Below are 24,678 nucleotides of genomic sequence, written 5' to 3' on the forward strand. Positions count from 1 at the left end.
GCTCCTCCATCCACGGGATTTTCCAGGCAAGAGTACTGGAGTGGGGTGTCATTGCCTTCTCTGGAGTTGATGTGCAGTTAGGTATTTTCCTCGATCAGTGACCAACTTATTAACTAGCATGGCTTTCACTCCCACACTATCAATTCACTAAAGATACTTAACCTGAAGTCCATAAATCCTCCTAGGGTAATTTAAATAGTTCATTTGATTAATTATCAATGACATGTATCATTGTCATTTTTGAGAAGTAATAAAGCCCTCTAAAATAAGGAAAAACTTTAAAAAGTATTTTCCAAAGTACAATCTCTTCTAATTAATGAACTAAAATACACAGTCAGAGAAACTTACCTCAAGTAAGAAGTTTTAAAATTTGACAAGAAAATGCCTTTCCATCATCAGTTTCTCTAATATTAAACAAAAATAGTTACCATAACTCTAGGGATAACTCTAAGAATATGAATTCTATTAAGAGCAGAATTCTACTAAATGATACTGGTTTAATATATGTCCTTTTCAGTATACATAAAAGTGATCCAAAAGAATCACGAGCTAACTTCTTTATAAATCCACTAATTAAAGGCAAAACAATAGATGCCTTTTAAAAAGGCACTGGTAAGGACAGACTGAAATGAAAGAAAAAATACAGTAAAAAGAAGTAAAACCGAAGGGGAAAAAAAAGCCACACATATAACAAGCATAGTATTGAAAAAGATGTGATCAATTGAAAACCAAGTAAGAAGAAAAGCACAAATAGGGAGGTAAGAAATTATTAATAGGCAAGATGGTCTACAAATGGGAGGAGTAAACTGTTCCAGGACCTCCAATTTCATAAATATGGATCACTAGTTTTTAATAGAGGAACATATGACTTAAGATTTCAGAATATTTTAAAAGTGCCTAGGAACAGCAAAGTTGATGGATAATGGGATGTTCAGAGGAAAAACATGCAATATTCAATAAATACGGAATTTAATTTCTCTATAAATTTAAGAATTTCATTTTTAAAATAGAATTAAGAACAAAAAACCTCTCGAGAACTATGCAAAGAAGACCAGAGTAAATAACTGTGTAATAGCCTATGTCTTCAGAATAATGTGTAATATACGAATATTCTCAGATAACAGAAAAATTTGAAGACAGCACTACCTGAACTCTGAAGCACTGTTTTAACCTCTATTAGCACAGACAAAACTTTAAATCCTTACAATTACCAGATGTATGCCATAAAGATAGCTAAGTTCTAAACAGTTAAAACTGCAAAAGGAGAGTTTCTTGGTCAAGAAAGGTGAACAGCACAATCGAAAAAAAACAAAACAAAAAACCCAAAGCAAGCTGATTTTCAGGGGATTGTTAAATCTCCTAAATAAGCTATATCCTATAAATGTAGACTTTAAAGCATTCTAAAAGCCCAAAAGAATTCTAATAACACATCCTAAAACTGTTTTACAAAATAAATTCATAAACAAAATATGCACTAAATGATAGTAATGAGAATTTAAACAAGAGCACAGACACATAGCAATTGAAATATTTCTCATACAAAATTAGGCCTCATTGTCGAAACACACCACTAACTCACACATTTAAATGTTTTTAGTTGCAAGCTATGAAAAATAAAAATATCTTTATTTCTTCAGCAAAATTAAGTATTTAAACTTCACATCATTTTTCTTATAAGCACATAATTTTAAATATAGTCTGTCTGCTCAACTTTAATCTTCGCATCATCTTTCATTCTTCCTTTTCACACACTGTAACTAGAATTCCATTAATTCTTCTGCAGTAATTCTTGAATTTGCTCCTTCTTCTCTAGTCATACACCTCACCCTGATCAAGGACCTCAACACCAAAAGCATAAATGACATCATTACTACCCATCTATCTTCCTTACCTATTCCTCAAGCACTATTATTAGGGCTTCCCTGGTGGCTCAGAGGTTAAAGCGTCTGCCTGCAAGGCAGGAGACCCGGGTTTAATCCCTGGGTAGGGAAGATCTGCTGGAGAAGGAAATGGCAACACACTCCAGTATTCTTGCCTGGAGAATCCCATGGACAGAGGAGCCTGGTAGGTTACAGTCCATGGGGTCGCAAAGAGTTGGACATGACTGAGTGACTTCACTTAACCTCCATTAATTCACTGGTGTAATTCTCAGTACTTGTAACACTATAAATAGTATATGCTCAATAAACTGAATAAACAAATGAATTCCTTCCTCAGTCTGTGCTGCCAATTGACGCCAAAGTGATTTTCCTAAAATATTTCTTTTAATCCCCTAATGAGGAATTTTAAATGGCTCTTCAATGACTGTATATGCAGTTTAATTCATAACTAGTGAATTTTCAGGTTTTCTATAATCTGGCCTACTATGGTTGCCCAAATTGGATTTTCTGCTAAGGCTAGTCCCCTCACCATCTCCCAATTAATAAATATACATAATATACTTTTCCCTCAAGCTGCTTCCCTACTTTAAAACACCCTCCTCTCATCGATGGCTATCAAGTCCAATCATTCTACAAGATTTGAATCAAATCTAGCTTCCTCCCTATTTAGGTTTCCCTGACTATCCATAATTCAAGAAGCTAAACCAAACTTCTAACTTATATATATGAACAGTAGGGTTTCCTACTCTTTTAGGTTTGTTCCTAATCCAAACCTGCTAATACACACACACACTCTCTCACTGAAAAGAAACATAAAACTCATGAAAACTAAAGAAAGAAAGAGAAAAAACTACTAACAAGAGATTTGTTTTCAAGCACACGCTTGGGATCATTCACCATTCATCTACGTCAGTTATATACATTCAATACTTAACACAAATACTTAACTTTAAAACAATAAAATGAGATATAGCAAGATTTTGAATCATCACATATATAATATATTTACAAAGGTAGAAATACAGTTTAATTCATTTGCAAAGGTTTTAAACAAAGAGTTGGAGAAAATGAAATTAGCATTCAATTATAAGTAAACAACACCCCATTTTCACTGAACATTCAAATCAACTAGGATTTTACTGTGATTTACCCTTTCATAACCAGTCTCAGCAAAAATGGACTGGAATAGTGATGAATGTTCACTGGACTTCTGTGATCATTTTACAGTATATGTAAATACTGAATCATTATGCTGCCTACCTGAAACTAACATAATGTTAATCAATTATACTTAAAAAAATACGCTCTCAGAAATAATGCAAAATAAAATTTTGCTTAATCTTACAAAAAAGTAAGAAGGATTGGAGTATTGCCTCCAGTGGTCTTTCTTCACTTCTTATCCACTGCTAAGTCACTTCAGTCGTGTCCGACTCTGTGCGACCCCAGAGACGGCAGCCTACCAGGCTCCCCCATCCCTGGGGGAGCAAGAACACAGTGTTCTTGCTTGTTCCAGGCAAGAACACTGGAGTGGGTTGCCATTTCCTTCTCCAATGCATGAAAGTGAAGTCGCTCAGTCATGTCCGACTCCTAGCGACCCCATGGACTGCAGCCTACCAGGTCTTATCCACTACCACTTTGTAATAAATACTCCAGGTCTTACTCAAGGACTAGAACTCAACACCTAAAACTTAAGCCATCATCCTTGGTCCTTTACCACGCGAGGGAAAGGCAACAGTCATGTTGTCAATGGTAATGTGAAGTTCAAATTTTTTTCTGGCTATCACTAGGAAAGTAAGTCACATTAAGAATACATCATTTAAAAAAACTTCCCAAAAAACTATTAGATATTCCACAAAGTTTGATTTTTAATACAAGGGTTATGCTAATAAAATATCCAATACTGGTCTTCTTTCCCTACTATTAAAATTTTCTTACATGATAACATTGTTAAAATGAGCTATTTATTATCCAGCTTTCTTTTTTAATTCAAAATACTTTTGCCTACCTCTAATGGTGATCAAGAGACCATAGCTTCATAAAGAATAAGCAAATAAGTTCCTTTTCAACTTTAGTTACCTTCACTCTATTTTATTTTATTCACCCATTACTACGGTGTAAGTTTGGCTCTAAATAACCACTCAGAATCGCAATCTCCAAAAGCTCAAATTCCAAAAGTCCCCTCTGACCTCAACAGCACACACCGCTCTGTCTCACTTCTTCACTCCTTCTAAACCAACTCTTTATTACTGCAAACTCTATCAACCTCCCCTAACCACACTTCCCTCCTCACTTTAATGCTCACATTTTATTCATTTCACTTCTCACCTGAAAATTGTTCCTACTCCACATATCTGAATCAATCCCTAATTTTGAATAAACTCCCCAGATCTTCTGGGTCAGTTTCTGAGTGCTAAGCATCACTGAACTCAACCATGCTGACTGGCTTGCTAAAATGTGTGGTTTCCAAATCTCAAATAAGCCATTAACCCTGCAAGACAATACTTGTATTCATTTTTAACTGACTCCCTTTGTGATTTCCTCCCAGCAGCCTTGTGAAATTTTCCACTTTCCTCTAACTTCCAGCCTTTAAATGTTGCTGCTTCCTAGGACATGTCCTTGGCCCTTTTGTTTATTTTTTGACATCATGTCCTTAATTTCTATTACAAACTTAAAAGCTAATTCCCGTATTTCTATCTCTATTCTAAGCCTTTCTCCTGAGCAAACCTATGTATATCCACCTGCCCACAAGATATTTCTCATTGTTCACCAGACATTCCAAAATAAAATTATTTTCCACACTTTCCATCCCCTTAACTTTTCATAATGCCTTACTTACAAAAGGCACTACCACTATCATCCATTCTTTTTTTTTTTTTTAATATCTGTTTATATAGCTGCATCAGGTCTTATTATGGCATGTAGACTTAGTTGCATGTGAGATCTTGGATCCCTGGGTCAAACCCACATTCCCTGCACTGCAAGATGAATTCTTAACACAGGACCACCAGGGAAGCCCCTCTACCATCCATTCTCCACCCAAGCAAAAAGCTTGATAATCAACTTAAACACATCACTTTCTCATTCTCCATACCAAACTGGTAGCCCAGTCCATCACATGAGCATTCTCTCTCTTCCATATCATTTCTACATCAATGTGGTTTCTATCTCTGTTCTGGCCGTAGACTCAGTCCTTCTAATATGCAAATGCTATCTGCTTAATTACTCCAATGTTCTTTAGTTTATATTAATGCTTTTCAAGATGAGTAAAGTAGTGAGTGACACATTTTAAAGAAACAAATTATCAAGAATCTCTGAGTATCTGTCCATAGACATCCTAAGAGTCTTAGGCGCCTGTCTGAAAAAAGTCACTGAAGAAACTAATTTAAAATCTATGATTAAAAAAAAAAACAACTTTCAGTAGGGAATAACTACTGCAAAAGAAATGTTTTATTATTATCACTTGAAAAAGAATTTAAATTACTGACATGAAAACAAAAAAGTTAAAATTTCTAAAGATTCCCAAGAATACCTGTGGACCCAGTTCAAGAAACACCAGTTATGATGGCTAATTATATATGTTAACTTGGCTGGAACACACAGTGCCCAGATATTTGGTCAAATATTATTCTGCATGTTTTGTGAAGGTGTTTTCTGGACAAGATTAACATGTTAAGTCAACTGATTTTAAGTAGAGCAGATTATCCTCCATAATGTGGATGGACACTGTCCAACCATTTGAAGACCTTAATGGAACAAACAGAACTTTCTGCTAGAAAATTGCCTTTGAACTTAGCGCATTTCTTCCCTGAGTTCACGAAGGCCCATTCCATTAGATTTCAGACTAAGCCTCCACAATCTCCTGAGCCAATTCTTTAAAATAAATCTATTATACATCTCTCTCTCTCTCTCCACACACATGTACACGCATACACATACAGACACACTCACACAGACACAATCTTGTCAGTTCCGTTTCTCTGGAGAGGACCTGAACAAATATTCATCTCTCCAGGAAAACACTCGATCCTCTCAATGCGGCTTCTTAAGGACAGCTTGCCACTCTCCACCTCTTCAAATTCATTTCCCATGTGCAAGAAGCATACAATCTCTGCTCTGGCCACATAAAATATCCTACAGTTCCCCAATGCCACCATTTTTATTCACATTTTCATGTTTCTTTTCATGTTATTTTACTTAAAATATCCTCCCTCTTATCGCCACTATTTGTCACTTCTATTCACTTCACTGCTCCTACTCAATGTAAATGATTACCTCTCTGTGCCAACACTGTACCAAGAACATAATTCCACTACATAGCACGTATGTCACACTGCAATTTGTTTACATGTCGTCTCCGTTACTACTGGGCAAAAGACTGTATCTTACTCAGTATCACATCCCAAACACCTATCAGATAGTTTCTCATACAGACTTTGCTATTAAATGAATGAACTGATCTCTGAATGAACCATCCCTTTTATCCTTCTCACTATGTTTATAGATCCTGGCAAAAGAGGTCTCTGTCCAGAGTGGCACTCTGGCCCTCCTCAGGACACGCCCCTCACCACTGGGCAAGAAGTCCATGAAAACAAGAAGACAAACCCCTACACCACCACTTCTTGATGACACTCCCATTTATCTGGAACTGTGGAATTTCTTATTAAAATACCTCTAACCCAACTGCACTCATCTCACACACTAGTAATGTTCAAAATTCTCCAAGCCAGGCTTCAGCAATATGTGAACCGTGAACTTCCAGATGTTCAAGCTAGTTTTAGAAAAGGCAGAGGAACCAGAGATCAAATTCCCAACATCCGCTGGATCATGGAAAAAGCATGAGAGTTCCAGAAAAACATCTATTTCTGCTTTATTGACTATGCCAAAGCCTTTGACTGTGTGGATCACAAGAAACTATGGAAAATTCTGAAGGAGATGGGAATACTAGACCACCTGACCTGCCTCTTGAGAAATCTGTATGCAGATCAGGAAGCAACAGTTAGAAATGGACATGGAACAACACACTGGTTCCAATTAGGAAAAGGAGTACATCAAGGCTGTATATTGTCACCCTGCTTATTTAACTTATATGCAGAGTACATCATGAGAAACACTGGGCTGGAAGAAGCACAAGCTGGAATCAAGATTGCCAGGAGAAATATCAATAACCTCAGATATGCAGATGACACCACCCTTATGGCAGAAAGTGAAGAGGAATGAAAAAGCATCTTGATGAAAGTGAAAGAGGAGAGTGAAAAAGTTGGCTTAAAGCTCAAAATTTAGAAAACGAAGATCATGGCATCTGGTTCCATCACTCCATGGCAAATAGATGGGGGAACAGTGGAAACAGTGTCAGACTTTATTTTTTTGGGCTCCAAAATCACTGCAGATGGTGATTACAGCCATGAAATTAAAAGACACTTACTCCTTGGAAGAAAAGTTATGACCAACCTAGATAGCATATTGAAAAGCAGAGACATTACTTTGCCAACAAAGGTTCGTCTTGTCAAGGCTATGGTTTTTCCAGTGGTCATGAATGGATGTGAGAGTTGGACTGTGAAGAAGGCTGAGCGCCGAAGAATTGATGCTTTTGAACTGTGGTGTTGGAGAAGACTCTTGAGAGTCCCTTGGACTGTAAGAAGATCCAACCAGTCCATTCTAAAGGAGATCAGTCCTGGGTGTTCTTTGGAAGGAATGATGCTGAAGCTGAAATTCCAGTACTTTGGCCACCTGATGCGAAGAGTTGACTCACTGGAAAAGACTCTGATGCTGGGAGGGATTGGGGGCAGGAGGAGAAGGGGACAACAGAGGATGAGATGGCTGGATGGCATCACTGACTCGATGGACATGAGTCTGAGTGAACTCCAGGAGTTGGTGATGGACAGGGAGGCTTGGCGTGCTGCGATTCATGGGGTCGCAAAGAGTCGGACACGACTGAGCGACTGAACTGAACCCAATTTCAGCACCTGCACAGGCCTCTTTTCCCATCTGTTCTGAGGATGTGTTCAATGCTACAGATGTATACATCCTTGGGCCAAGGAGTAGCTGTTTGGAAGAGGGCGTACAAGAGCCTGGATCTCAGGTGCATGCAAGATGTCCACAGGCATGCACAGAGACCTCTTTGTGGTGCCCAAGTCAGGGATGGTGATAGGAGGTTGAGATTCACCTCTTCAGATACAAAACTGTGAGTTTATGAATTCTAAATTCCACAAATTATTAATTTGAATTTTTACTGTTGAGCTGTGGACAAAAAAATCTCAGTATGTTGAACATCAACAAGAAAGTTACTGGAACACAAAATGAAGGCTCTATATATTCTAATACCATACAAAATCACCAACTATGACTTGTTCTTACCACCTCACCTCAGCAAGACATAACATAGGTGGGGAAAAACTCCAATAAAGGTAATTAAAATAAATAAGGGGACAGAGGGGAAACAAAAGCAAGGAGAAATGGAAGACAAACTAAAGGGCTTCCCTGGTGACTCAGTGGTAAAGAATCGGTGTAGCACGACTACAGAGCCAGTGCTTGAGAGCCCAGGAACCGCGACTACGGAAGCCGGCACACCCCAGGTCTGCGCTCCGCCAGAAGAGAAACCACTGCAATAAGAAGTCCATGCACCACAACCAGAGACTAGCCCCCGCTCTCCACAAGTCAAGAAAAACCAGGGCAGCAAGGAAGACCTAGAAAGCCAAACACAAATAATTTTTTTTTAACTTAGGGAAAAAAGGGAGACAAACTAAAAAGTAAAACAAAATTGTACAACACTAAAACTAGAGAGTGTCCTCAAAATTCTGACAATTAATAAAATTACAAAACGTGCATTCATTCCTTTGACATTTACTGAAAACTTAGATGTACCAATCTATGCTACATGCTGGGCACTATGCTAAGTGCTGGTGATTCATAACACTAAATCTCTAGCCTCTAAATGCTAACTGTCTAGTAGTAACAACAATTTAACAATTTAGTAAAGGTAGCTAAGGAATCACATAGGAGAGGGCAATTAATTCTGCCAAGGGGCTTCTCAGCACGTTAAAGGATGAGTAGGAATTTGCTGGCACAAAAAAAAAAGGTGGGGGGGAGAAGGGAAGTCTAGAAGACAGTTATTATTATAATAGAAATAAAAGATTTCAACAGCTAACATTTACTTAGCACTCGCTATATGCTAAGCATTGTGCACAAACCATCCTATTTGATTCTTATAATAACACTATGATTCTCTTTTTATCCTGTTTATAAATGAGAAAACTGAGAAGTTAAGTGAGATGACACCAATAGAGATCATACAAAACTGAGCTGTGAAAGATCATGACTTGTTTGAGGAAACATGAACAGGCAGGTATGGTGACGTGAAACCAAGTCCATCTGATGCAGAGCCCAAATTCATTCCACTTCACCACACAGCCTCTCTATTATTCATTCATTCAAGATAAGTGTATCAAGAACCTACTATGTATCAAGCACTGTGTTAGAACAGAGATATAAAAGATATAGTCTTTGGTACCAAGACACAGGTTAGTCAGTAGAGTCTAGCATACCAAAAAATGCTATTACCAAGGTATATATAGGGTCCTACGGAAGCACAAGGAGTGCTAAGCCTCAGATGGGCCCAGGAATGGCTGTAAAGCTAAAGAAAGCACTAGTAAGGAGGTGGAGAGTGTTCTAAGGAAGGGAAATGTGTATGGAAAGGCACAGAGACATGTGAGAACACCGCTTATCTTTGGGAACTCTAAGTTTGCTCAATCTTAGGGCATGCACTGAAGACTGGTACTATGCAAAGATAAAAACAGAGAATCAGGCAGCAGCCAGATCTCAAAGGAGTCTAGACATTCAAGTAACATGTTTACTCTGAAGGCAGAAGAAGGATGCTGAGCCATCTTAAAGATAGGAGCGACATGATAAAATCTGCATGTTAAAAAATTTCCCATGATTACATGAGGAGACAACTTGAAGGGGGGCAAGCCAAAGGTAAGAAAACCAGTCAGGGGCTATTGCATTAAGCCAAGTCAAGGACACATCTGAGAAATATTTGGGAGGTAAATCAAAAACCAGGTAGTAAGAGAGCAACTCTGACTATATCATGAGTGTGTTCTTAAAGAAGTCAAAACAAAAACAAAACTGAACAAAACCTGTGTGAGAGACCATACCAAAATTCAGAGTCAATGCCATACTTGGTAAGAAAACATGTAATTTATTAGACATCTGGCGGTTACTTAGTCATGAAGTCAGCACACTGTATTTTTGAATCTTAAGCACTAGTAGAATGAAGGAAGATTTCTCAGTCAACTTCCTCTATTTAATGCCTTCTTTAGGTATACTTTATGAAGCTGCTTCTTGGGAAATACTTAAGCAGAAGTTGGATGACCATGTGTCATATAAGAATGATTTTCATGGTAGATGATTTCTAAAATCCCTTCAAATTCAAGATTTCTAAAAGAAGAAATGCCATAAACAAGTATATCACAATTACTACATAATTCAAGTACAGATTTCTGTAGGGGTCTATCTAATGGGGTTGAATCACAGAATTTCCAAATATGGTTTTGATACTATTAATAACTTTTCAGTACTTAAAACCCTAACATAACCATATTTTCAATTGCTTAGGTAGTATGACTAAAATTATGAAATCAACTACAATGTCACAAATACCTTAAAAATTCACAGCAAGTAATATCCTAAATTGGCTGCAAAACTGCATGACATCTCAAATAGGAAAATGATTATTTCCACTTCACTGTCACCAAGCCCTATGTCTGATAACTAGCACTGAAGAAAAAAGATTTCATCTGGTTGAAGTAGGAAAATGCCCTGCAGCATGCAGAAGAGCTGGCCATCATTACAGATCTCTAAATAGCTTCCTCTTCCCATTAGTTAGAGGACTGATGCCTTGTCACAGGCTCTTACAGAGATTCTTTGATTCAAGGAGCTACTCAATGAAATTCAGGATTCATCTCTGAATACAGTGAATCCCAAACCAGTGAACAGACTCCGAAATTATAAGGCAGAGTCATAAACTAGAATGAAGAGGTCCACTCTTTACTTTCAAATTCTGGGTCAAAAATGGCAAATCCAGAAGTCACTAAATTAATGAATATTCTTACTCTTTAGATGGAAAAAAAAAAAATTCTACCATAAGGATCCTATAATAAAATTCTGTCACATCTGAAAGCGGGACTACAAGACAGGTTTTAAATATATGAAGAGGTTTTCATATCTGGCCAAGATGAAATTAAAGGAACCAAACTTACCCTCCTGCCTGAAACAACTGCGGGGGGTGGTGGGGAAGGACACAAAACATACGAAGCATTTTTGAAAACAATGGACATCAGGCAACAAAGAACAGTAGATCCTTCATAGATGGGAAACATACAAAACAAATCCTACCATTGTACCAGTTTATTGCCTTGAAAGAGTTTCTAGGCCGCAGAACAGGAATGGGGAACGGAGGCAGAACACAGTGGTCTCCCTGAATCCAGGACACAGAACTTAGTCTGGGGACAGCAAGGTGACCTTCATATACACAGCAGAGCACCTAAGAGAGAGCTGCTCAGAAAGATTCAGAGATCTGCACAGGTTATCCTTCAAGTCTTTAGCTGAGTACTTATCAGTACATGTGTGTGAAGAAACCATCCAGGGACAGTGAAAGAACCACTATAAAAGGATTAGAGGGAACACCACCCAAAGCGCACAGAAGTCCAGGAATAGGTTCCGTTCCCACCGCCAGAGTACTCAAAAGGGTTTTGCCTCAACAGTGCAACAAAGCAAAGTGGTACTGCCTAACACAACTTAAAAGCAAGATCTGAAAAGACCACTGTTTCCAAGTAACTTAACTGCATTCCAAAACAAAGCTCAAAAATATTTTTAATGAGATGCAAAAAAATCCTGCACCCAACAACAAAGTAAAATTTCAAATGTCTGGCATCTAATAAAAAATTACCAGGTATGCAAAAAGCAAGGAAGTACAATCCATAGTGAGAAGAAAAATCAATCAAAACCAACCAAGAAACGGCACAGACAACATTAGAAGACGTGAACATTAAGCCAGTTATTACTGTATTCTCTATGTTCAAGAAGCTATAGAAAAGACAAAACATGAAATCTATAAACATGGAAAATATAAAAAAGACTGAATTTTTAGAGATGGAACTACAGTTTCTAAAATGAAAAACACACTGGATGGGACTAACAGCAGATTAAACATTACAGAAAAAAAGGATTAATAAATTTAGCAAGATTACCCAAAGTGAAACAGAAAGAGACTGAAAAGAAAACTGAATGGTATATCAACAAACATCAAGTAGCCTGATTTACATGTAACTGGACTTCCAAGAGGAGGAAAGGGGGCAAAGAAAAGACACATATACATATATGCTTAAGAAATAATAGCCAGATTTTTTTCCAAATTTGATAAAAACTATAAAACCACAGATCCAAGAAGCTCAATGAACTCCAAGCACAAGAAACATCACACACACAAAAAAATCCATATGCTGCATTTACAAACGGTTCTCACCCACAAATTCTATAACCAAACTTAATCTAGAAATTATTTTTAGGTTAACTTACTAGGTACAATTTCAACTGACAATTTAATATATCAAAAGTTAATTTGAGCAAAGTGCTCAGTAGAAATCTTAATGATTTCAAAATTAACAAAATATAGCTTAAAACAATGTGTATTTTGTTGCCCTATGGGGTAAATAATTAGGTAATAAATTACAATAAATTTGTGTTGATCTCATAAGACACTTTTTAAAAAACTAAAACATATGTCTTTCTTTTTTTCTTAATTTTCTTTTCCTTTAATTTATACAGGTCATTCAGAACAGAATTAGGACACTGAAAAAACTTTTAAAGAAACTAAAAGGTGGAATTAAAAACAGAAGCAGATTTGAGGTTTGGAATGAAGCTAGTCTTCCCAAAAAAAAACAACCTGGCAACCACTATTTTGGAACACCATTACTTCAAAATATACACACACATATATATTTTAAGTATAAAACTGTACCCAAAGTGGAAACAAGCTAAAGTGTCTGTTTTTAGCACCTTGGCTAACTATTCTGGCTTCAAAAAAAATCTACTAAATATTTTTTGGAAAAAGAATCATTCAAATAAAAACCATTAAAGGGGAAAACGAATGTATTTTCCTACATTTACGAGCACACCTGTTTTTTTAGGGTTCAACAGACAAACTCAAAATCTTCTGTCTAAAAACAAATAAGAAAAGAGACACAGGGGAACAAGTTCTGAGTATCTACTGTAATGGCTACCCTTCCTGTCACTTGTGTTCCCTAAAATAGAAGTTGGTTTAATTATTCTACCATTTTGCTTGGGAAATAGAGGGATATTTCAAAGATTAAAGATACTTCTATGGGAAAGCTGCCCAAAATATATTTATTATCCCTGGAAATAATTATGTCCACATTCCCTTTTCCTATCTTAAGAAAAAAAAAATACATTCAGATAACATATTTCTTTGGGTGCCTATACAAAAAAAAAAAAAAACTTTTGGAAACATGTAGTAGTATAATACTTTGCTATAGGATCAACACATATATGAAAAACAGCAAAGTCTCTGAGCATACAGACTACAAGACTCTGAGAACACAGACTGAAGTTACAAGTGGAACAGTTATTTATGGATTTCACTATACCTTCTTTTAAGTAGAAAAATCTAAAGAGAAAACTAATACCAAAAATATACAGAATTGATCATTTTTATGTTAGGGTATTATTCTATTAACAGTAGACTTATTCTCTGGTAACATTTACAAAAATGCACTAAATTCCCCACATATCTAACACAAAGAGTATCTTAAAATAGAAAGTTTCAAACTTCTCTTGTAATCAGGTAGTATTCAAGAGAAATAAGGCTAATACACATAATTTTGAGCAGAGCTGTAATACTCACTACACTGATGTGCTGAGAATGCACCTAATGCTACAATACCTATGATAAAAATAGAGTTTTTATTTCATTGATCCAGCTACCAATGTGATTTCGATATTCAACTGCCACCTCAAAAACACTTTTCTACTTAATTTAAAGCTAACATTATAAATATAAAAAACAAAGATTTGCCTACTAAATCATTAGCTAATTGTCATCAAGATTTCAATCACCTGCATTTCAAAACAAGCTCTAAGAACACCTTAAAATGATTCCCCAAATATTAATCAAATAATTCACACAATCAATCATCTAATCCGACTTTAGTTATTAGATGCATTTAAATTACTTCCTACAGCAAGTCTTCACCAATCAGAACTGCTATTTGAAATTCTTTTCTCTGAAATCTGTTACTTCACCAGTTTCAAAATTTGAGCTATTTATTTTTAGACACAAAGGTTAATAAGAAACATTCTGTACCAAATGCACATAACTTTACAGTAAACGCTCTCCCCCCAACCCCCCACCTCAGGAAACTATTCTAATTCTCCTCCTCATTTTACCAAATTATCAAAAAGGCCACAATGTGGTTTGGATTTCAGCACTGAAGACAGTAAGTGACAATACATGATTTGCAGAATGAAAAATTAAAGTTTCACAATTTTAACAGGTATAATTACTGGCTTGTGATAAATGTGGTGGGCACGTAAGATTATCACCTTTCAAGGTGCAGTTCTTAAACCACCTGAATTTTTCTGACCAAAGATCTTAAAACATAGTCTCTAAGTTCACAGTATGCAATTAAAAAAAAAAAAAAAAGCTGCCTAGAAAGAAAAAACAGAGCACTTACATTTGAAGCATGACTTGGTTCAAGAATACCCCATCCACCAAAGCCACATATTCATCCAGGTTGGTCCCATTTCCTGCAGCCAGAGGTCCAAACGTTTTAACCTAGAACAGAATGATCATTACGACACGAACGCCCACCTCCATCTCTGCAGCCACAAATAATGCAGCAAAATATGCAACAAATAACACCCCACTTACCCAAGTGACCAAGGGGCTGGTCATGAACTGCTCCAGAAGGGGAGTAAAAACCTCGTTCTCCATTTTACAGAGATGTACTTGAAAAAAAAGGAACTACCACAAAAAAACGCCTAGAGAATTGGTCACTAAACGTTGAAGAAGTAAGTAGAAATCAATGAAAGTCCACTTTGGCACGGGAAGAAAATCCCATCGTGGAGGGGAGAAAAACTCTCCCTCCTCAAAAAACACCCCAGAGGGAAACGAATCGAAATCCCGAAAAGTGGCTTCGACAGCAGCCACGAGCGGCAGCCTGCGCTGGAAATGTCTGTACCGGGCGAGGAGGGGCAGAGAAAAGGCATCTGGAGGAGGAGGAAGGGAGAAGGGGCTGGAGCAGCAAGACAAAAAGCCCGTCAAGGTTGCCCAGCTCCTGGAGGAGCCAGACCAGCGAGGCTGCCCCCAACGAATTAATCCCACCGTGGGCTAAATGAAATCCCACGTTAGATACCACGTTAAGGGTTCCGAGCGGCCGCCAGGCTAGACCTCAGTGTTCCGCTCAACACGTTCCACCCACCAGTGGGCATGTAACAGCTTTGACCCACGGAGCTTTCCCTGCCTGCAGCCCCTCACCAACGACAGGCAGCGCTCGCTCCTTCCCCCCGAGCACACACCATCTCTCAGCCGCCTTCGAGCCTCGCCGCCTGCCCCCTTCCCCTCCCGGGGGGGTAGGGGCTTGAATGAGTGTCCCTAACCCCCCAGCTTCCCGAGCCCCGCCAGCCTTTTCAGTGCGCCTCTGGGAAGCCCTGGCACAAAATCACCGCCGAGCTCCAGCCTCTTCCTCCGCCCTCTCTAGAGGAGCCGGAGTAACGGCCTCAGAACCGCAGTGCCGCATCACACCCCGCTCCTTGCCGCTCAAACTAGTGCCTCCAGCCTGCCGTCAAAGGGAGCGTGCAGCTCCCTCCGCGGCCATATCCTTCCGCCGACTCCCCGCCCCTCCCGCGCCGCAAGCCTCTGGATTGTGGGAGAAGAAAACCGCTGCATGAGCGCGCTCCCGAGTACGCGCGACCCCGGGCCGGCCCCGCCGCCGCCCAGATTCTAGCGGCGGGCGCGGCGTGGACGCGCGCTCGCTGCAGCTGCTGCGGTGGCCGGCTCCTCGCTCGCGCCCAGGATGGTTGCCAGGGCCTGGGGGGCGGGGATGGGAAAGGGAGAGGAAGGGGTCGGTCTGCTCGCTTGCTCATGCCTAATTATGGTTTATTTCCTCCCCGAGTGCTTTCTTTGATGTGTGAAGGAAAGAGAACGAAATCCCTCTCTTCTAAACATGAGGGATGCAGACGGCCTTTTTCGGACAGTTTGATCTGTTGAGCGTGCTTTCGCCAGCAAAACGGAGTAGGAAAACTCACTGCAGTAAATAGCAAAGAAGGGACTTGAGGCGCAAACTTGTTTGTTTTAGGGGTTTTTTCCTTTTTGCTTCTTTTTTAAAAAATCCAGTCCATGAAAGCATGCATGCTCTTCAAAGTTGCACGTGAATGTAGTAGGGTTTTAAATAACCAAAGCTGCCTTTCAGCATGTTGGTATTTTCTAACTGGAGCAAACGTGATTCAGACATTGTTGTTTGACTATTTGGTGATTGAAAAAAATCCAAACAAAAATCAAGAGCTACTAAGAGGAAACATTTGGAAGTCATCCAAGTTGGGTGACAAATAAACAGATTACATATTTGTCATAAATCTTAATGCTGTGCACGACTGGAACCATCAAAGTAATTTTAACAGTTCCCCCACAAAATCAAATGTTATTCCTCTTCATTTTGAAGGAAAATAAGGCTTTTCCCTGGGACAAAATGGCATGCAAAAACATTTTTTTAAAGAAAATAAATATAGTATTATAGTTCTTCAGTGTGTGTTTACATTTACATAAATACTTTGATGTTTGAGTACTTACATGATATTTTTAATTAGCAGTAAAAATGTTTTTGTCATAACACTGAATTAAGAACAGCACAATTTCTTATTTAGGTTGTTGAGACCTGGGTTCTAGAGTCTTCTAAGTAAGTAAGTAAGTGGAGTTGCTCAGTCCTGTCCAACTCTTTGCGACCCCATGGACTTGTAGCCTACCAGGCTCCTCTGTCCATGGGATTTTCCAGGCAATAGTACTGGAGTGGATTGCCATTTCCTTCTCCAGCAGATCTTCCCGACCCAGGGATTGAACCCGGGTCTCCAGCATTGGAGACAGACCCTTTACCATCTGAGCCCTAGAGTCTTCTGCTGAATTCAAATCCAGGCTCTAATACTCACCAGCTGTGTAAGCAAGTCTCTGAGCCTCTCTGCACTTTCCTTTCTTCACGTGTTAAACAGGGTTAACTTAATAGAGTTAAATGGCAACCTAGAGTAAGGGCTTTATACATATTATTGATTTTGTTTTCATTATCATTCCTCTCAAATTAAGAATCTTGAGGGAAAAAACTTGAGGGAAATGTAACCTGTCTTCAGTTGCAGGAGAAAGAATCTTGCTTTGGAGAGCAGATAAATGCACCTCGCAAATTATCTTAATTAAAATTAGGATGCATTCATGTGGTACTTTGCTAAGTGATATACAGAGTAGAATCTTACATTGCCCTGGCCAGTACACAAGTCCTGGGTCATCCCGGTTGTTAGCAATCTTTTCCCTTTGCTCTTGATGACTCTTTCTTAATCACAATCCTTTATTTAGAAACACAGACCAAGAGTGAACAGACACCAAGAAGGAAGAATTGCTATATGCCTAACTTGTCCACTTTTCTTTGTAATCTCTCAGAAGCCTGGCTAAAAACAACATGGAAGTGTTCATGCCTGTACTGTGGTTTGTATTCAGACAGACCAATATACTTCATTCATAAAGGAAAACACCATGAAGTTTAACACCAGTGTGAGTTAAGGGCATTTTGGATGGTAATGACTGAAGGTTAGCACAGGAGTTGAAAGTTAAGATAGAATTGTTTATCCTCTTTACATTTAGTAGCTAGCCCTCATAGAAATCTGGATTCCCCTTTAGAACCAGATGGCCCCATATGCTTCCTGGTCTATCTTTAGGTTTAACACACACACACACACACACACACACACACACACACACACACACACACACACACGCAACAAAGAAACATGAGGAGTTAATTGTAAAAGCAGGAAGCTTTAGACCAGACGGAGGTCTGGAGTAACTTATTTGAAAACCTACCAATTCACAATTCTCTAGTTTAACAGCAGTCTTAGAAATGCTTTATAATATCTCAAGAGTACAATCAGGAAACTGCTCTGTCTGGCAAAAGAGGATTGCACATTATATACAACTTAATGGTCTTTGAATTGCAACATCCTGTAAGAATAAATCCAAAAGTTCTCCTTATCCTCCTTTCACTTAGGAAGAGATTTCCCAAGATTTCTTCAAGGTATTTTTTTTGTGCTTTGTAATTATGTGTCCTGAATTCATTCCTTCTTAGAACATTAAATCCCCAGGAAAGTTATATCCATCTGGCTAGGGTCCAAAGCTCCACCCTCTTCTAAGCAGAAATTAAATGATTGGAATGGACCAGGATCAATATAGGGATCACTAGAGAAAGATTCTGTGTATTATAATTGAGGCTTCCCCTGCAGGTTACACGTACATACACGACCTGTGTACTAAAAGCGCCGATGTTTACCTCCATCTTGATTTACATACAAGAAGTGATAAACTCACTCGGAACCAGGCTCCTTGGTGACAAATATTTGCAAAGCTAATCACATCCATAAGCTAGTATAATAAATGTCATAAATACAGTAGCAGAATGGCATTGTTGTTTAGAATAGCTGAAAATGAAAATAACCCAAATGCCCATCAGCTGATAATTGAATACATTAAATGCAGTATATCTATAAAATGGAGTATTATTTGGCAATAAAAAACAATGAAGTACTAACACATGCTAAGTATGGATGAACTTTGAAAACATTATGCTAAGCTAAACAAGTCTGTCACAAAGGCCTGCCACATATTGTATGATACCATTTATATGAAATGTCCAGAAGAAACAAGTCTATAGACTAGTAGATTAGTGTCTGTCTAGGTCTGGGGAGGTTGGGAGGAAATGGGATTCATGATTTAGGGGTGTGGGTTTCAAGAAAACACTCAATGACTGTTGTGATGGATACACAATACTTTGAACATACAATAATCACTGAATTGGACACCTAAAATGGCTGAATTGTCAATTAACTCTTAAAAAAAGGAAGGCATCATTGCTTCATGAATATTTAAAAAGAAATGCCAGGTCATCAAGAAATCCAATCTCTCAAAGATTTCTCAAAAGGGTCTCTAAGTCCTCTTGATGTAAAGAATAAGATTTTAAATTCACCTTAGAATATAGAAGGTATATGTTTTAATTATCAAGCATAGTTTTAAGAGAAACATAATACAATGACAAAGAGAAGGTATGTTACCTAATTTCTTTGAGCATCTATTTCCTCAGCTGTAAAATGGGATAGTGGTTTCATTCCCTAACGACATCTAATTAGTGTATTTGTAGTTCTGTTCTATATCTCAAATGGGCAGAGGAAAGTAAATTTGGAAGAGATGACAAGGCAGAGAAAGGAATCCTCTTTTTAGCCTGGTCATCAGTAAAGTGAAAAGTCGCTCAGTCACGTTCAACTCTTTGCGACCCCGTGAACTATACAGTCTGTGGAATTCTCCAGGCCAGAATACTGGGTGGGTAGCCTTTCCCTTCTCCAGGGGATCTTCCCAACCCAGGAACTGAACCGGGGATTCCGGCATTGCAGGCAGATTCTTTACCAACTGAACTATCAGGGAAGAGTGAAAGTCACTCAGTGGTGTCCAATGCTTTGTGACCCCCATGGACTATACAGTCCATGGAATTCTCCAGGCCAGAATACTGGAATGGGTAGCCTTTCCCTTCTCCAAGTGATCTTCCCAACCCAGGTATCGAACCCAGGTCTCCCACATTGCAGAGGGATTCTTTACCAGCTGAGCCACAAGGGAAGCTCTGTCTACAATGATTCCTCTCAAATGCCCTAATGCTGTGTTCTGAACAAGGTAAACCATCACAAATTCATCATTACATTCCATGCTTGTTGTTGTTCAGTCATGTCTGACTCTACAATCCCATGGACTGCAGCTCGCCAGGCTTCCCTGTCCTTCACCATCTCCCAGAGCTTGCTTAAACTCATGTCCATCGAGTTGGTGATGCCATCCAACCATCTCACCCTCTGCTGTCCCCTTCTCCTCCTGCCTTCAATCTTTCCCAGCAAAAGGGTCTTTTCCAGTGAGTCAGCTCTTCGTATCAGGTGGCCAAAGTATTGGAGCTTCAGCATCAGTCTTTCCAATGAATATTCAGGATTGATTTCCTTTAGGATTGACTGGTTTGATCTCCTTGCAGTCCAAGGGACTCTCAAGGGTCTTCTCCCACACCACAGTTGGAAAGCATCAGTTCTTCGGTGCTCAGCCTTCTTTATGATCAAACTCTCAAATTCATACATAACTCCTAGAAAAACCATAGCTTTGACTATATGGGCCTCTGTTGGCAAAGTAATGTCTCTACTTTTTGATATGCCGTCTACGTTTGTCATATCTGTTCTTTCAAGGTGCAAACATCTTTTAATTCCATGTTACCATCCCCTGAAATGCTCATTCCTAATTTCTAACAAAGTGAACTCCCAACCTTCAGGATTCCAGGGTCACTTTCTCTGAAGCATTCCTCTTCCACGGGATAAGTGGTGCCTGCAGATGATCTAATCTCCATTTGTTTCTGTAATATACTCTGAATGGCATGTATTTGCTGACATGTTCTGCTGGACAGATGGGGAAATCCTGAAGAATGACCTCATTTTATTAATCTGTGTATCCCTGGCCTTTAGGACTGTGCCTTGCTCTTATGGGAACTCTTGGTCAGCATGTCAGAGTCTTCCTTCAACCATGGTGACCAGTTTAAATTCCTGACAATTGCCAAGGGCTCACAGATGAGCAACTTCCAAGAACTATTCTAGTTAACTAATGACCTAGAGGAAGCATTAGCTAAAGATAACACTTGCCAGAGAATGTGAAGAACTAAAAAGATACTGAGATTATGAAACACATGACTTTTAAGACAGATTTTGCCGAAGTCCATATTTTTTTTGCCTCAAGGAAAAGCATAGAGGGATACAAAAATATCATGTAATCTTTCATTTCTCAGACAGCATACGATGATATGTCTTCAATACCCAAACTGTTTTCCATTTGTTATCATTTTATGAAATCTTGTAGAAAGGTGTTATTATTGTCTAAGCTTTATTGAACAGAAATAGACATTTTATTAAAGAAATATGTCATTGCAATTGACCTAAAAGATTGTGTCATGCTTTTAATATAACAATATATTCATAGGTTCTTTAGAAGTATGATAGTGTTTGACCTGTCCTCACAGGTCCCAGACAACTATGTTTTGAGTTTTTACTTTGAAGAGTTTTCCTGTCTTCTCCCCTGGCTCTTCATTTTTGTTGCTGAGAATCTATCAAGAGTCCCCATTCAAATCTGCAGCTACTAATTTTCTATCTGCAGGAAATTCACAGATTGTGAAAACAGTCTGAAAGAAGTAATAATTTTTGAGTGAGAACCTGATGGACTCTCCTATGAGTAAAGTCTATGAATTTGTGATGTGCCTAAAAGTAATGTGTAGTGTTTTTTGGCTGTGGTCTGACATGAAATAATCTTCCAAGTTAATGGTCACTTGTCAGGTATTTCCAGGGTATGGCTGTCATATCATGTGTTCAATTCCTTGTATTTGTATGATTTCCTCCCCCTCCTTTAATTCCTTAAATCTGTGCAATAGGTGGTGATGACTCATTCCTACTTAAGACACTACTGATGGAAAGACAGCAAACAAATAGAAACTTGATAAACAGAGGAGAAAATAAAAACATGTATGGAAAAGGGAAAATTTTATAAAAATGGACTTTTAAAAGGTGGAAAAAATCACTCTCCTATTCTGACGGTAAACCTTTATGATCTTGCTATGCTATGCTATGCTAAGGCACTTCAGTCGTGTCCGACTCTGTGCGACCCCATAGACGGCAGCCCACCAGGCTTCCCCGTCCCGGGGATTCTCCAGGCAAGAACACTGGAGTGGGTTGCCATTTCCTTCTCCAATGCATGAAAGTGAAAAGAGAAAGTGAAGTCGCTCAGTCGTGTCCGACTCTTAGCAACCCCATGGACTGCAGCCCACCAGGCTCCTCCGTCCATGGGATTTTCCAGGCAAGAGTACTGGAGTGGGGTGCCATTGAGGTAAACATTAGCAATACCTAGTTAAGAAAGAACTTATCTGTGTCAGAGCAAACGACGGAGCTCTAATAAAACAGACAAAACTTCCATGTGGCAGGAAGTACCCTCACAGTGGAGGAAGAACACAGAAATACATTTGATAAATTATATACCATGACACAAAAGCTTAAGATCTTCTGATAAAAGAAACACAAACTGGCTATTCTTGGGTATAATAATACCATTTTAGGGAGTCATTTGAATCTGTCACACAGCATTCCCTTTGGGGTAAATCAGCAAGTCAATTCCATACAAGGTACCAGTGGTGCTCTGAGGCTACTGGAAATAAATGAGGACTAAAACAAATACTTCTAATCATAGAAGAAAATGTAGGTCTGCTTTCATATAAAAATATGAATTACAAATGATGAACATTGCAAATGAGGAAATATGAAAGCATTTTATTTCCTTCTGTCAAATGACAGTAGGAAGATGTGTTAAAAATGCATATGCAAATATAAGAGACTATGTATTTGATGTTCTGCTGCTTAAAGTTAAAATTCATACAAAACTTAAAAAAATTTTAATGTGAATATTTTTATTTTCTAATTTTCAATTGAGATATGCCAGTTGAATATTTTCTTAAAATAGTAGCTTCAGAAGAATTCTCAGAGTTAATTTTATTCCATGAATTTTGTAAAGATCTTTTGTTTCCCAAACCAAAATAGCAGTATGAAATATTCAGTTATGTGAAACTAAACATATTCCATATTTTTAAAATTATCAATAATACATTTTATTGTCCTATATGGAAAAATCAACAACACAAAAAAGTGAAACAAAAAAAATCAAGCCTATAATTCTACCACTTAGAAGTTAATACATTTCTGCATATAATTCATATTATTTTAAAAAACTGTACCACTCTTAAAACACTACTAGGAAATATAACTATGATCAAAATTTGAACATGCATCTCAGTTTAAATTATTCAATAAATGGAACTCAAATAAATTTTTAATAATAATATTCATCATTTGTTAAGTGTATAGAACTACCAGGTTACCAATTTTTAAAACATCAACCCCCAAATTTCTGTAATTATATCTAAAACTTGGCTAATAAATCTTGTAAAAGAATAAAAATGAATTCTCTGGGTTTAAAGCAAAACTGAGATTGAGTTCTATATTGGTCAGTGTACGTTCTTTATTAATCAACATTGATTGAGCTACCGTATGTGTAAGATAGCATATGGACTGTAAGATTCAGAGAAGTATCCAAATGAGGCCAAAAATAAATAAAATGACAAATATATCATTCAGTCAATTAGTTCAAAGGTCAGCAAAGTTTTCTGACAAGGCCAGATAGTAAATATTTTAGGCTTTGCGGGCCATAAGGTCTGTCTTGCAAGTATCCCCCACTGCCATGGCTGCACAAAGCAGTTAACAGACTACGCAAAAGAAATAGGTGTTGCTGCACTGTAGTAAAACTTTATTTGCGGAAAATAAAGGTTTGGTTTTGTCAGGCCATAGTTTGTCACCTGTAAACTAGCAGTTACTGTATTTATATTGGATGCAAAGAAAACAAAAAACAGGGTTGAATTTTTTCCAGTCAAGTCATTAACTTTCTAAATAATCAACTCTATTGCATGTATATTCTGGAAGTGTGGAAGAGTTTGTCTACAAGTTGCTTGGAAACAGAATTCCATTATTCTACTGCATCAGATATAGTTCAAACAGTTTTCTATCTCGCATCATGTTACCATTGGAAACCAATCCCCTGGATATAAAATTATTTGGGGGGCATTCTCTTGAGTCTCAGCAGGAAAGAGGGATTACCCTTGAAGTGGTTAAAAGGGGAATTTAATGAAGGGATGGCTTAGAGAGGTGTGGAGAATTAAGTGAACCACCAGAGGATGGAGAAGCACCGAGGGAAGAGCAATACCAGGAGGGCTTCTACCCCTCTGCCAAAGAGTTTGGGGAGGAGGAAATTGTGCTTCTGGAACCCCAAAAGACTGTCGTCTTGGAAGAGGAACCACTGGACAGGAACTGTGTCCTTAGTGGAGCTAATGACATCATCATGCTGCAGAAGAAGAAATGAGAAAGAATATCCCAACCTCTGTCTTTCTCACTTATGTTGCTGGCCAATGATCCCCACTGCTGAACCCCATGAGAAGCAGAGAGCAAGAGAACCCAGGTGATGTGACTCTCTGACATAGAGCAGCGTGTGGAAAATGTGGATAACACCTGGAACCATGTCTTTAGATTCTCTGATAGCCATACAAGTTGGCAATTCTTATCAAATGAAAATAAGATTGAATCTTTGGTGCCATGCCATGATGAAACATGGGGGAGTGAATAAATATGTTAAGATGTTAAGAATAAAATGCCATAAAATGTGTGGCATGTCATTTGATATATAAGATCTGTTAATGCAAAGTATAAACCAAATCTCTTTTTTTAGACTAACAAATATATAGTATCGGTATCCTGCAGTGTCTTGCACATAGCATGTACTCTATTTAGTTGAATGAATAAATTTGTTAAGATAATTAATTTTTCATAACTTTCATTTAAAGAACTTGACTTTTATGTAGCAGGAAATGTAATTTAT

The 24,678-nt window shown here is 38.2% G+C and overlaps 1 protein-coding gene across 7 annotated transcripts in view; it reads right to left on the minus strand.

Annotated features, from left to right (window-relative positions):
• The window catches only part of CCDC88A (coiled-coil domain containing 88A), a 117,066-nt gene extending 101,320 nt beyond the window's left edge, over window positions 1-15,746 (minus strand). For 4 of the 7 annotated variants that reach the window (XM_055540136.1, XM_055540134.1, XM_055540133.1 and 1 more), the window contains exons 1-2: window positions 14,824-15,746; window positions 14,627-14,727 (exon numbers count right to left, since the gene is read on the minus strand). In XM_055540136.1, the coding sequence (XP_055396111.1) occupies window positions 14,627-14,727; window positions 14,824-14,886 (164 nt within the window). In that variant the 5' untranslated portion in view covers window positions 14,887-15,746. The remainder of the gene's footprint in view (window positions 1-14,626; window positions 14,728-14,823) is intronic. The other 3 variants (XM_055540137.1, XM_055540138.1, XM_055540135.1) reach the window with 3 other exon arrangements.
• Window positions 15,747-24,678: the final 8,932 nt, after the last annotated feature.

The sequence above is a fragment of the Bubalus kerabau genome, chromosome 11, assembly GCF_029407905.1.
Source record: "Bubalus kerabau isolate K-KA32 ecotype Philippines breed swamp buffalo chromosome 11, PCC_UOA_SB_1v2, whole genome shotgun sequence".
Lineage (NCBI taxonomy): Eukaryota > Metazoa > Chordata > Mammalia > Artiodactyla > Bovidae > Bubalus > Bubalus kerabau.